At 42.8% G+C, this 15,370-nt stretch overlaps 1 protein-coding gene across 1 annotated transcript in view; it reads right to left on the reverse strand.

Annotated features, from left to right (window-relative positions):
• golph3a (golgi phosphoprotein 3a) overlaps positions 1-15,370 on the reverse strand; it is a 29,106-nt gene that overhangs the window by 7,076 nt on the left and 6,660 nt on the right. Inside the window, exons 2-3 of the mRNA XM_014143536.3 lie at positions 5,835-5,966; positions 218-332 (exon numbers count right to left, since the gene is read on the reverse strand). Of these exons, the coding sequence (XP_013999011.1) occupies positions 218-332; positions 5,835-5,966 (247 nt within the window). The remainder of the gene's footprint in view (positions 1-217; positions 333-5,834; positions 5,967-15,370) is intronic.

A 15,370-nucleotide genomic window follows, 5' to 3' on the forward strand; every position in this document is an offset into this window, starting at 1 on the left:
TGGCTGAGCCCACTCTGTTAGCAGTAAACCTCTGGTGGCTGAGCCCACTCTGTTAGCAGTAAACCTCTGGTGGCTGAGCCCACTCTGTTAACAGTAAACCTCTGGTGGCTGAGCCCACTCTGTTAACAGTAAACCTCTGGTGGCTGAGCCCACTCTGTTAACAGTAAACCTCTGGTGGCTGAGCCCACTCTGTTAACAGTAAACCTCTAACACTCACCGCTGAGCAGCTCGATCCAGCTCTGCACCGTCTCTGGGGGCTGGGTCTCCTTCACGTGTTTGAGAGCCTCGTCCAATAGCACGTCTCCTGTCGGAGCATCTGACTTACAGATCACCTGGAGACAACAGAACCACACAGTCAGAATCAGAATCCAACTAGGGTACAGGCTACATACAGTCAGAATCAGAATCCAACTAGGGTACAGGCTACATACAGTCAGAATCAGAATCCAACTAGGGTACAGGCTACATACAGTCAGAATCAGAATCCAACTAGGGTATAGGCTACATACAGTCAGAATCAGAATCCAACTAGGGTATAGGCTACATACAGTCAGAATCAGAACCCAACTAGGGTATAGGCTACATACAGTCAGAATCAGAATCCAACTAGGGTATAGGCTACATACAGTCAGAATCAGAATCCAACTAGGGTACAGGCTACATACAGTCAGATTCAGAACCCAACTAGGGTACAGGCTACAAACAGTCAGCATCAGAATCCAACTAGTGTATAGGCTACATACAGCCAGAATCCAACTAGGGTATAGGCTACATACAGTCAGAATTCAACTAGGGTACAGGCTACATACAGTCAGAATCAGAATCCAACTAGGGTACAGGCTACATACAGTCAGAATCCAACTAGGGTACAGGCTACATACAGTCAGAATCAGAACCCAACTAGGGTACAGGCTACATACAGTCAGAATCAGAATCCAACTAGGGTACAGGCTACATACAGTCAGAATCCAACTAGGGTATAGGCTACATACAGTCAGAATCCAACTAGGGTACAGGCTACATACAGTCAGAATCAGAACCCAACTAGGGTATAGGCTACATACAGTCAGAATCAGAATCCAACTAGGGTATAGGCTACAAACAGTCAGAATCAGAACAACTAGGGTATAGGCTACATACAGTCAGAACCCAACTAGGGTACAGGCTACATACAGTCAGAACGCCAACTAGGGTATAGGCTACATACAGTCAGAATCCAACTAGGGTACAGGCTACATACAGTCAGAATCCAACTAGGGTATAGGCTACATACAGTCAGAATCAGAACCCAACTAGGGTATAGGCTACATACAGTCAGAATCAGAATCCAACTAGGGTATAGGCTACAAACAGTCAGAATCCAACTAGGGTACAGGCTACATACAGTCAGAATCAGAATCCAACTAGGGTATAGGCTACAAACAGTCAGAATCCAACTAGGGTACAGGCTACATACAGTCAGAATCGCAACTAGGGTACAGGCTACATACAGTCAGAATCCAACTAGGGTATAGGCTACATACAGTCAGAATCCAACTAGGGTACAGGCTACATACAGTCAGAATCCAACTAGGGTACAGGCTACATACAGTCAGAATCAGAACCCAACTAGGGTATAGGCTACATACAGTCAGAATCCAACTAGGGTATAGGCTACATACAGTCAGAATCAGAACCCAACTAGGGTATAGGCTACATACAGTCAGAATCCAACTAGGGTATAGGCTACATACAGTCAGAATCAGAACCCAACTAGGGTACAGGCTACATACAGTCAGAATCCAACTAGGGTACAGGCTACATACAGTCAGAATCCAACTAGGGTACAGGCTACATACAGTCAGATTCAGAACCCAACTAGGGTATAGGCTACATACAGTCAGAATCCAACTAGGGTACAGGCTACATACAGTCAGAACCCAACTAGGGTACAGGCTACATACAGTCAGAATCCAACTAGGGTACAGGCTACATACATACAGTCAGAATCAAAACCCAACTAGGGTACAGGCTACATACAGTCAGAATCAGAATCCAACTAGGGTATAGGCTACAAACAGTCAGAATCCAACTAGGGTACAGGCTACATACAGTCAGAATCCAACTAGGGTACAGGCTACATACAGTCAGAATCCAACTAGGGTATAGGCTACATACAGTCAGAATCCAACTAGGGTACAGGCTACATACAGTCAGAATCCAACTAGGGTACAGGCTACATACAGTCAGAATCAGAACCCAACTAGGGTATAGGCTACATACAGTCAGAATCCAACTAGGGTATAGGCTACATACAGTCAGAATCAGAACCCAACTAGGGTATAGGCTACATACAGTCAGAATCAGAATCCAACTAGGGTATAGGCTACAAACAGTCAGAATCCAACTAGGGTATAGGCTACAAACAGTCAGAATCCAACTAGGGTACAGGCTACATACAGTCAGATTCAGAACCCAACTAGGGTACAGGCTACATACAGTCAGAATCCAACTAGGGTACAGGCTACATACATACAGTCAGAATCAGAACCCAACTAGGGTACAGGCTACATACAGTCAGAATCAGAATCCAACTAGGGTATAGGCTACATACAGTCAGAATCCAACTAGGGTATAGGCTACATACAGTCAGAATCCAACTAGGGTATAGGCTACATACAGTCAGAATCAGAACACAACGATACTGCCATTCAATGGCTTCCAGATCACCTGCAGAGAACTTCATTTGTCTAAAATATTCCATTGGAAATGTGTCTTCTGCTCTGCTCTCAACCTCCCAGCCCAACACAACTCACATTGGAGAGGAGCCAATGATGGGGTTCAGTGCCTTGCTCAAGGGCACAATGGTAGGAGATATAGCCTTACCTGGGGGGGTCTCTACACGGAGTAAACTGGCTTCAATTGGTTTGGGGGGGGGGGGGAATCTCACAGCTAGTGTTGCCTACAATTGTTCAGTGAGATCCATTATTGGCGCCTTGATTTGTTGCTAGATGACATTTTGCATTGATGTCACAGCACCAAATGTGCCTTGCTGCGGTCCCTGACCTCGCGTTTTCAACCCCCAATCCTGCCACATACACCCTCCTTGTCCTTCTATGCCCATGTGTGCGCCATTGACTTCTCATCTCACGTGGGAAAACGTCACATTTCCGCGTAGTCGTGTTGCTGTTCCGTTTGTTGCGACTTGGGCTACCTGCTAAACCTTTCGTATTTTTTTTTTTTTTTAACTTTTAATAACCGTTTAAATAAAAAACTATGCATTTAACACATTAACCAACGTTGTCGTTCCCTCCCCCCACCCCCACCCCTCGCTTTATTTTTTCATTCAACTTTTTCCACCCCTGACGCTTTACTACCTGGCTACCAAGAGATCAACTCAGACAACGCCCTCTATAGTACTAATACAGGAAAGTCCTTATTTCCAGCGTGTTAGTGTGACTCCATTTGTTGGCTAATACATGCTGTAACTATAATGTTTTGTATCTCCCACAACTACAGACACTGGGGCACACACAGCTACACCAAAACGCTGAACACAGAGCTGGGTCGGTACGTAGGGGTGTCCGCGGCCATGGAGGAAGCATCTAAGTCCCCGGTAGCGCAGGGAAATGTTTTGTTGCATTGGACTGTCAAGTGTTCAGCAGTGAAAACTCCTTTGAATGTGCAGGGGACTCGCGTACTATTAAGTGAATAATCTGCGATATGTTTATAGTTGTCACGGAAAAGGTCCGATGGATACCCTCATTTAAAAAAAAAATAATAAAAAAATAATAATTATATATATATATATATATATATATATATATATATATATATATATATATATATATATATATATATAATAATTACTCTTCATGAAGAAATAAAACATTTGACCAAGGCATTTTGAATTCCTTAAAAGTAGGTGTGAAAGAGGTGAAAAAATGATTGTTGTCTATCAACATTGACAAGCCACCGGGGTCTGACAACTTGGATGGAAAATGACTGGAGGATGATAACAGACGGTATTCGCCACATCTTCAATTTAAGCCTACTAGAAAAGTGTGTGCACTCTGGCCCGGAGGGAAGCAAAAGTTATTTCCTTACTTAAGGATAGTAAAGCCCCCTTTCACTGGCTCAAATACCCAACCAATCTGCCTATCACCAAACCTTTGTAAAATGTTGTGGAAAATGGTGTTTGACCAGAAACAACGCTATTTTACAGTAAACACATTGACAGTAGACTTTCAGCACGCTTATAGGGAAGGATATTCAACAAGCCCTTATACAAATGACTGCTGATTGGCGGAGAGAAATTGCTTATTCTATGTAAAATGTTGTTGATTAGTAAAATAAAATAATATGTTGTTTAGTAAAGTAAAATAATATGTTCTGCTAGCAATTAGCCAATAAAAGAAGTGTTAAATTAAAAGGGATTGTCATCTGTAGCCCCATGAAATCAGTTAAATGAAGGTTAATAACTCCATACATGCACACTACTCCTATTGAATAATATGCATTCACCTGTATTGTAAATAGAACTAGGCTACATTTTGCTTTACCTTTCAAGTTAATCAAGCATGATTGTATAATTGATTAAATTAAAATGCATACAATGGCTGTTTCTCAAAAAAAATTGGCCATAATTTTTTTTTTCTTCCCAGATGTAATGATACTGAACTCAAAGATGCTCAACGATTAAACAGAGCAGTAGCCGAGTTTCTGTGACTTTGGCTAATACACAATTTTTTTGGTATCGTGAAACTAAACCTGGTATTGGTATCGAAGTAGAAATTCTGGTATGGTAACAACACTGGAGCCCAGGCACCAGAACCAGAGACGTTTACGTTTCTATTTAGGCTACTGTTAAAAAAAGGATTCTACGCTCGTACCCGTGGTAAAGTTGTCAATCAACTGTAAACAGAGCATAATGTGGCAGCATAATGTGGCTTTATTCTCTTACCTCATCCAGCATAACGTGGCAGCATAACGTGGCTTTATTCTCTTACCTCATCCAGCATAATGCGGCTTTATTCTCTTACCTCATCCAGCATAATGTGGCAGCATAACGTGGCTTTATTCTCTTACCTCATCCAGCATAACGTGGCAGCATAACGTGGCTTTATTCTCTTACCTCATTCAGCATAATGCGGCTTTATTCTCTTACCTCATCCAGCATAATGTGGCAGCATAACGTGGCTTTATTCTCTTACCGCATCCAGCATAATGCGGCTTTATTCTCTTACCTCATCCAGCATAAAGTGGCAGCATAACGTGGCTTTATTTTCATACCTCATCCAGCATAATGTGGCAGCATAACATGGCTTTATTCTCTTACCTCATCCAGCATAATGTGGCAGCATAACATGGCTTTATTCTCTTACCTCATCCAGCATAACGTGGCTTTATTCTCTTACCTCATCCAGCATAACGTGGCTTTATTCTCTTACCTCATCCAGCATAACGTGGCTTTATTCTCTTACCTCATCCAGCATAACGTGGCTGTATTCTCTTACCTCATCCAGCATAATGTGGCAGCATAACATGGCTTTATTCTCTTACCTCATCCAGCATAACGTGGCTGTATTCTCTTACCTCATCCAGCATAATGTGGCAGCATAACATGGCTTTATTCTCTTACCTCATCCAGCATAACGTGGCTTTATTCTCTTACCTCATCCAGCATAACGTGGCTTTATTTTGTTTGCGCAACACAGGACAGGAGTGTTGTAATGTCATGTAATCCGACTATAGATAAGGATGTGCAACACCTTGCTGGCAACACACACAACGATCATTGGTTAGTGAACACACAGTCATAAACATAGAACAGCTGGTTGGTCAGGATTACCTACCTTCCTGGCGAGTAGGCTTTTCCTCCTCATGCCACAGGCCTCCAGCTGTAGTCGTCCTCTGATAGCCAGCTCTATGAGCATGCAGCCACGCAGCCCCGACGAGATGCAGTCATTCCAGAACGACGTGTAGCCCTGAGAGAGAAGGACAGGGATGAGCGTGTGTGTGTGTGTGTATGTGTGTGAGAGCATACAGCCACAGAGCCCTGATGAACGATGTGTATTTTTTAAATTATTTTTTTCTATTTTTTATTTCACCTTTATTTAACCAGGTAGGCAAGTTGAGAACAAGTTCTCATTTACAATTGCGACCTGGCCAAGATAAAGCAAAGCAGTTTGACACATACAACAACACAGAGTTACACATGGAGTAAAACAAACAAACAGTAGAAAAATAAGTCTATATACAATGTGAGCAAATGAAGTGAGATAAGGGAGGTAAAGGCAAAAAAGGCCATGGTGGCAAAGTAAATACAATATAGCAAGTAAAACACTGGAATGGTAGATTTGTAGTGGAAGAAAGTGCAAAGTAGAAATTGAAATAATGGGGTGCAAAGGAGCAAAATAAATAAATACAGTAGGGGAAGAGGTAGTTGTGTGGGCTAAATTATAGATGGGCTATGTACAGGTGCAGTGATCTGGGAGCTGCTTTGACAGGTGGTGCTTAAAGCTAGTGAGGGAGATAAGTGTTTCCAGTTTCAGAGATTTTTGTAGTTCGTTCCAGTCATTGGCAGCAGAGAACTGGAAGGAGTGGCGGCCAAAGGAGGAATTGGCTTTGGGGGTGACCAGAGAGATATACCTGCTGGAGCGCGTGCTACAGGTGGGTGCTGCTATGGTGACCAGCGAGCAGAGATAAGGGGGGACTTTACCTAGCAGGGTCTTGTAGATGACCTGGAGCCAGTGTGTTTGGTGACGAGTATGAAGCGAAGGCCAGCCAACGAGAGCGTACAGGTCGCAGTGGTGGGTAGTATATGGGGCTTTGGTGACAAAACAGATGGCACTGTGATAGACTGCATCCAATTTATTGAGTAGGGTATTGGAGGCTATTTTGTAAATGACATCGCCGAAGTCGAGGATCGGTAGGATGGTCAGTTTTACGAGGGTATGTTTGGCAGCATGAGGGAAGGAGGCTTTGTTGCGAAATAGGAAGCCAATTCTAGATTTAACTTTGGATTGTAGATGTTTGATGTGAGTCTGGAAGGAGAGCTTACAGTCTAGTCAGACACCTAGGTATTTGTAGTTGTCCACATATTCTAAGTCAGAACCGTCCAGAGTATGGCTGGGGTGTTAAGCATGTCCCAGTTTAGGTCACCTAGCAGCACGAGCTCTGAAGATGGATGGGGGGCAATCAGTTCACATATTGTGTCCAGAGCACAGCTAGGGGCCGAGGGGGGTCTATAGCAGGCGGCGACGGTGAGAGACTTGTTTTTGGAGAGGTGGATTTTTAAAAGTAGAAGTTCAAATTGTTTGGGTACAGACCTGGATAGCAGGACAGAGCTCTGCAGGCTATCTCTGCAGTAGATTGCAACACCGCCCCCCCTTTGGTCGTTCTATCTTGTCTGAAAACATGGTAGTTAGGGATGAAGATTTCAGAGTTTTTGGTGGTCTTCCTAAGCCAGGATTCAGACACGGCTAAGACATCCGGGTTGGCAGAGTGTGCTAAAGCAGTGAGTAAAACAAACTTAGGGAGGAGGCTTCTAATGTTAACATGCATGAAACCAAGGCTTTTACGGTTACAGAAGTCAACAAATGAGAGCGCCTGGGGAGTAGGAGTGGAGCTAGGCACTGCAGGGCCTGGATTCACCTCTACATCCCCAGAGGAGCAGAGAAGAATGAGTATGAGGGTACGGCTAAAAGCTATAAGAATTGGTCGTCTGTGACGTCCAGAATAGAGAGAAAAAGGAGCAGGTTTCTGGGGGCGATAAAATAGCTTCAAGGTATAATGTACAGACAAAGGTATGGTGGGATGTGAATACAGAGGAGGTAAACCTAGGCATTTAGTGATGATGAGAGAGATATTGTCTCTAGAAACATCATTGAAACCAGAAGATGTCATAGCATGTGTGGGTGGAGGAACTGAGAGGTTGGATAAGGTATAATGAGCAGGGCTAGAGGCTCTACAGTGAAATAAGCCAATAAACACTAACCAGAACAGCAATGGACATTGCATATTGACATTGAGGAGAGGCATGCTTAGCCGAGTGATCATAAGGGTCCAGTGAGATTCAGACAGCTAGCCGGGCCATAGGTAGCAAGCTGGTGGAAGATGGAGGGAGGTCTGTTTTTAGCCACCTCGTGCGTTTCCGTCTGTGGGTTAGTGGGGTTCCGTGTGGAAGGGGGGACCAGTCCAAGTTGGCAAAATAGTTAGTTATAGTGGCCCAAGAAAAGTGTCCGATAGACCTATTCAGATCGCAGCCGATAAGACAGCTAACGATTAACGATTAGTGGGCCGCAGATGGGCGATCAGGTTACGTCGCGACGGAGGGGCCAGTTGGATAACTCCCTCGGGCAGATAACGTCGGTGGTCCAGTCGTGAAGGCCCGATGGGGCTCCGCATCGGCAGTAAAGCAGGTCAGGATAGGTGATTGTAGCCCAGGAGACACTTCAGCTGGCTAGCTCAGGAAAAGCCCACGAGTGGCTGACGGAACTCTTCAGCTGGCTAGCTCCGGAATAATGTGTGTTAATTCCGGGACCGACGTTGCCAATAGTCACTCAGGTAGCAGCTAGTTAGCTGCAAGATCCAGGTGTAAATGTCCAGAGCCTGCGGTAGAAATCGGGGAAAGGAGAGAGAGTAGGTCCAGTGTGCTCTGGTCTGAGTCGCGCTGTACAAAAACTGGCGACAGCTTTTCGAGCTAATGGATAGCTGAGGACAGCTAACCGTGGCTAGCTGAACTCCAACATTAGCCAGTGAAAATGGCTAACCTCAGGCTAGCTTCTGTTGTGGATTTCGGATGAGGTAAATAATACTTTCTTTTTTAAATTGGTGAGGCGGGTTGCAGGAGAGTGCTTTGAGGTTGAGTTTTAGAAGAAAAAATGTAAAAAGATAATGCGAAGAAAAATATGTAAATATATATATATATACGGGACACGACAAGAGGAGGGTAAAGGACGTCTGAACTGCTACGCCATCTTGGATAGAAAAATAAGCATGCACCCATTAAGAAAATGACTGTAAAAACTGTTAAATCCCCTGAGGAATGATGAGGAACTGAAAGATCGTATGGTTAAAAGGGATAAGGCAAAATAAATGGCAAATAGGTCTGGCAGCACAACCGACTGACAAAAGTACTGCAAATTGAGAAATCATGTGACTAAACGGAATAAAAACAAGAAACTACACTATGAAACAGATAAAATGACAAAGAATGATAGTAAAAGAGATTAAAATGACATTTATGGGGGGAAAAAAGGCAAACTCCGCTCCATCATTCATTGAACCAGATGGCTCATTCATCACAAAACCCACTGATATTGCCAACTACTTTAATGACTTTTTCATTGGCAAGAGTAGCAAACTTTAAAGTTTTAAATGAATTAACTGATGGTTTGGGTTCCTTGAGTGAAATATATTTCTCCCAGACAATATCCTCATCGACAGGCAAATCCTTTACCCATGCTTTAACTTCTTTGGGGTAGGGGGCAGTATTTTCACGTCCGGATGAAAAGCGCGCCCAGAGTAAACTGCCTGCTACTCAGGCCCAGAAGCTAGGATATTCATATTATAGATTTTGATAGAAAACACTCTGAAGTTTCTAAAACTGTTTGAATGATGTCTGTGAGTATAACAGAACTCATATGGCAGGCGAAAACCTGAGAAAAGTCCAACCTGGAAGTGGGAAATCTGAGGTTTGTAGTTTCTCAAGTGATTGCCTCTCTAATATACAGTGTCTGTGGGGTCATATTGCACTTCCTAAGGCTTCCACTAGATGTCAACAGTCTTTAGAACGTTGTTTCAGGCTTCTACTGTGAAGGGGGAGAGAGTAAGAGCTGTTTGAACCAGGTGTCTGGCTGAAAGGGGGTTCCCTTTCAATTCTAAAGACAAAGGAATTGTCTGGTTGAAATATTATTTATGATAAAAACATCCTAAAGATTGACTCTATACATCGTTTGACATGTTTCTACAAACTGTAATAGAACTTTTTTGACTTTTCGTCTGGACAAAAAAATGGAGGAATTTGGACATAAAGATTAACTTTATCGAACAAAACGAACATTTATTGTGGAACTGGGATTCCTGGGAGTGCATTCCGATGAAGATCATCAAAGGTAAGTGAATATTTAGAACACTATTTCTGACTTTTGTTGACTCCACAACATGGCGGGTATCTGTATGGCTTGTTTTGGTGGCTGAGCGCTGTACTCAGATTATCGCATGGTGTGCTTTCATCGTAAATATTTTTTGAAATCTGACACAGCGGTTGCATTAAGGAGAAATGTATCTATAATCCTATGCATAACACTTGTATCTTTCATCAAAGTTTATGATGAGTATTTCTGTAAATTGATGTGGCTCTCTGCAAAATCACCGGATGTTTTGTAGGCAAAACTTTACTGAACATAACGTGCCAATGTAAACTGAGATTTTTGGACATAAATATTTACTTTATCGAGCAAAACATACATGTATTGTGTAACATGAAGTCCTATGAGTGCCATCTGATGAAGATCATCAAAGGTTAGTGATTCATTTTATCTCTATTTCTGCTTTTTGTGATTCCTCTCTTTGGCTGGAAAATGGCTGTATGTTTTTTTGTGGCTAGGCATAATCGCATGGTGTGCTTTCGCCATAAAGCCTTTTTGAAATCGGACACTGTGGTTGGATTAACAAGATGTTTATCTTTAAAATGGTGTATAATACTTGTATGTTTGAGGAATTTTAATTATGAGATTTCTGTTGTTTTGAATTTGGCGCCCTGCAATTTCACTGGCTGTTGTCGAGTGGGACGCTGCCGTCCCACATACCCCAGAGAGGTTAACCATTAAAACCTCTCTAGGCTAGGTGAGACGTTAGCGTCCCACCTGGCTAACATCAATTGAAATTGCAGAGCGCAAAAATTGTAAATACACCATTCGTAATATTAAACATTCTTGTAAATACATGTATCTTACATAATTTAAAAGCTTAACTTCTTGTTAATCTGAGGACAGCGCCCCGCACACACAAGCATTACTAGCATTTTCCAACCAAGCATTAGCGTCACGAAAGTCAGAAATAGCAATTACATAATCAATTACATTTGAAGATCTTCTTTTGGCGATACAAAAAGGCCCAATCTTCACAATAAATAGTAGTTTTGTTCGATAAAATCCATTTTTATAGCATAACACGAAACAGTTTGTAAACGGCTTGTGTCATGAATTCCGTCTCCAACTTTCGATGAAACATTAGATGTAATTACTCACACTAATCTTATGTTTATCCAGTCATGGTTGGTTTCATTGCAATCCTCTGTTTGTTAGTAACACAACCATACTTGATGTTTCTTTTTGCGGGACGTATTGACCGAAAGGAACTGATTTGAACACACCAAACAATGACCTCATTGCGCGCCAATGATATGACCAGTGCTTCATTGATTGACTGTTTTTCGGCCCAATGACCACTGATCGTCTTGAAATCTAGCTTGGTAGATAGCCAATGAGCTGAGGTAAACGTCAATATCTAATGGTTATATCCGGAAAGACCAGCTCTTGAACGAAAGTCGAGCGTAACACAGCCATTCGCCATTGAAATTTCTACCTGAAGGAGCCACGTTGTTTGCGCTTAGCAGTATTGAGTCGAGATCATTTTCCGCTATTTTATCGAAAGAATTATGGCGAGTAAATCTGGAAAATCAAAGGCAAAGTCCAGTTATACAGATCTACACGATATTATTGACGAAATTGATAGAGAAAGTGACACTGAGTTACTTGAAGATGAGTCAGATTGTGAGACAAGTTTGGACTCTCAATTTGAAGAAATGTTTTTGCATGGAGAGGATGCAATTTTGGACTGATAAGTACCTCTCATGCCGTTGTTTGAAATTAATAATATCAAATATTATTCATTTCAGTTGTTTGAGATATTTTTTATTTTATTTGACATATAGAAATATATAATCAGTAATGAAATGTGTGAAGTACACATGGCTCTACATTGTGGGTCGGTGTCTCTCTGTGTATATTAGATATTTTTTTACATGTATTTTATCTAAACATGGAATGGAACAGCACCTCACCATAGTGATTGAGGTTCCCTTACTCTATATAGAATCTGTGTCTGTCTCTGTCTTTATTTCACAGTCCCTCCAATTCTGATTGGGAGCCCCCACTGCCAAGGTGCCCATCCCCCAGAGGAGCTGGTTCATCCACTGCTGTCTCCGGCTCCACACCTACCCCACGCCCGGCCAGGTGTGAAGTCTGTGACAAAGAAGCGGAGGTGGGGGAAGAGATAAACCTGCAATCAGAGAGGAGGAGGGTCGTTGGCACTCTGTCCTGGAAGAGGATATGGCGCCACCACCTCCAATATTCAGACCGAAAAGGCCACCAGGACCTCAGCTGGACATGACCTCAAAGTACAGCCCCATGCAACTTTTTTCAGCTGTTTTTCACCTCGTCAGTAATTGATTCCCTGGTGTTGAACACTAATAAATATGGTGCTAGGAAGCAGGCAGGCAAGAAATGGGGATGGAAGCCCATTTCCATGTCAGATCTTTTTTGTTACCTGTCAATGGTCATTTACATGGGTCTTGTGAAGCTAAAAACCCTGAAAGACTACTGGAAAACTGCTCCCCTCTATCAACTGCCTTTCCCCTCCACTGTCATGTCGTGCAAAAGGTTTCTGACAATCTCACGGGCGCTTCATATCGGTGACCCAGAAGTTGATGAGGACAACGAGAAGAAGCGAGGCACAGCAAGGTTTGATAAGTTCTGCAAAATAAAACCTCTCTACCACAGTGTGGTTTAGGCCTGCAAGACCTGTTTTCAGCCCGCCCAGAACCTTTCCATCGATGAGAGGATGGTGGCCTCAAAGGCCAGAATTGGCCTAAAACAGTACATGCGTAACAAACCAACTAAATGGGGTTACAAACTGTTTGTTTTGGCTGATTCTGCGTGTGCATACACATGCAAAAAAAAAAATGTTTATGAGGGGAAGAGCAGTTTTGTGACCGGTAAGGGACTCAGTTATTATTCCGTCATGGAGTTATTGGATTTTCAACTGCTGGGGAAGGGCTACAAACTGTATGTGGACAACTTCTACACAAGCCCTACCCTGTTCACAGACCTGAGGAAGCTGGATGTGTGGGCTTGTGGCACCAGTCGGGACCAACAGAGTGGGCTTTCCGAAAAAACCAAGGTGAATGACATGCCTGAGCGGGGTACCATGAGATGGATTCGCCAAGATGTCCTGCTCTTCGTGAAGTGGATGGATACCAGAGAGGTGATCATGTGCACCACTATCCACAAGTCCTTCAGTGGCGATCACGTCGTCAGGCGTGTGAAGGACGCTACTGGGGCATGGACCACCAAAAATGTCCCCATTCCTGCAGCTATGAAGGATTACAACAAGGTCATGGGAGGTGTGGACCTGTCAGACGCACTGATAGGTTACTACAATGTTCTCCACAAGACAATGAAACGGTACAAGACATTTTTCTATCATTTTCATTAACATTGCTGTGGTGAATTCCTTCATCCTCCAGAAGGAAATGGCTAAGAGCTGTGGACAGCCCCCCCATCTCACAGCTAGCCTTCAGAGAGCTGCTCATCCGGGAGCTTGCTAGCTACAGCAAGTCCACTGCAGCACCTTCTCTCCCCTCTACCTCTGTACCTTCTGCTCCTTCAACCAGTGGTGTTCACCTGCCCAGATTCATCTCTACAGGCATGAATGTGCCTCAGGGCAAAAAGGGCACAGTGGGGAGGCGTTGTTGTGCCCTTTGTCACAGGAAATGCCCCACCACCTGCTCAGTAACCCTCTGCTTTACAGCAGAAAGAGACTGCTATGGGCCGTGGCACCAGCAGCACAATATTGTGTAAAGGACTGAGGGTCTTCACAATATTGTAAATATAAAATGTGTAAATAGTTACCCTTGTTATTTTTTATATTAAAATATATTTTAAAAAAATTGGGGGGGGGGGGGGGGGTGTTAAAATAGCATTTATGTATTTTGTATATAGTTCTTTCCTTCAAAATCTATCACTGTACCAATTCGGCCACTTGGGTACATTTGTGTGGGACAGCTGGGTGACGTCATGCTCAATGTCATGTAGCTCGCTCATTTTTTAAGTTATCTGTCTAAAACTTTGCTCATCTATTGTTGCCATCTTATGTTCTTCATTCAAATCATCCTATCTGAATGTTTGGCTGTTCTTATTCATTTGAAAGATGATGCAGCAACAATAAAAAATAAAAAAAATAAAACATATGTTTATTTCCTTGTATTTTCTTCTACCAGATCTATTGTGTTATATTCTCCTACATTCAATTCACATTTCCACATAATTCAGAGTGTTTCCTTTCAAATGATACCAAGAATATGCATATCCTTGCTTCTGGGCCTGAGCTACAGGCAGTTAGATTAGGGTATGTCTTTAGGCGGAAATTGAGAAGAAGGGGGGGATACCCCGAAGAAGTTAAAAAGATTTTTTCTGCTTTAATAGTTGAAGATAAGAGTAAATAGCAGAGACAAAACCTCTGGCATGTAAAAATACACTTTGTCACCGGGTGCCTTCTCAAACTTGTACCCCATGGGACCCCATAGTCTAAGATACAGAAAGAATGAAGACCCTGGCAAATCAAAATCAAAAGCTGTTCCTGGAAACCAAGGAGACCCTTTGAGTTGAATATATCTCCTAGATTGACCCATTTTGCAAACCAGGCTCTAGACTCAAAAGCTTTATTACCTGCAGTAACAGCCGTGCTATGCCACAAAGAGGTACGGTGACGCCATTTCCTGAAGTAACAGCCTTGCTATGCCACAGAGCGGTACGGAGACGCCATTTCCTGAAGTAACAGCCTTGCTATGCCACAGAGCGGTACGGAGACGCCATTTCCTGAAGTAACAGCCTTGCTATGCCACAGAGCGGTATTTCCAGTTACCATCTACACACTTCTCAACCTTCCTAAAATTCTCTATTATATTAGAAATAATAAGATCAAAATACAATACATGTCTTATTAGATATACCAGAAAATAACATCCTGCAGTCAAATAGGAAACAAGTTCTGCCTCAATAGTGCTAAGAGACTGATGTAGACTGACCAAACCATGATCTAAGCCGGAGTGACTGCTGGTAAATACTAACATTTGATACGTCCACCATTACACTTCTGTCATTGTAACACGTCAAACGTGATCTTTGGATGTTTGCCATTCCAAAAGATATTCACGTGTACGTTAATCAATCATTCCCCAATAGCTTACCGGTGGAGAGAGTGGGATCATGATGCTCAGGAAACAAATACAAAGGCAACACATTCATCTTTTATGGAAGCGACCCTAGTTTGTAAGGAAGCAGGCTGAAACCATGCGGCCAAATGTTTAAATCTTGTTCCAACC

This window comes from Salmo salar, chromosome 15 (genome assembly GCF_965601325.2).
Source record: "Salmo salar chromosome 15, fSalSal1, whole genome shotgun sequence".
In the NCBI taxonomy this organism is placed as follows: Eukaryota; Metazoa; Chordata; class Actinopteri; order Salmoniformes; family Salmonidae; genus Salmo; species Salmo salar.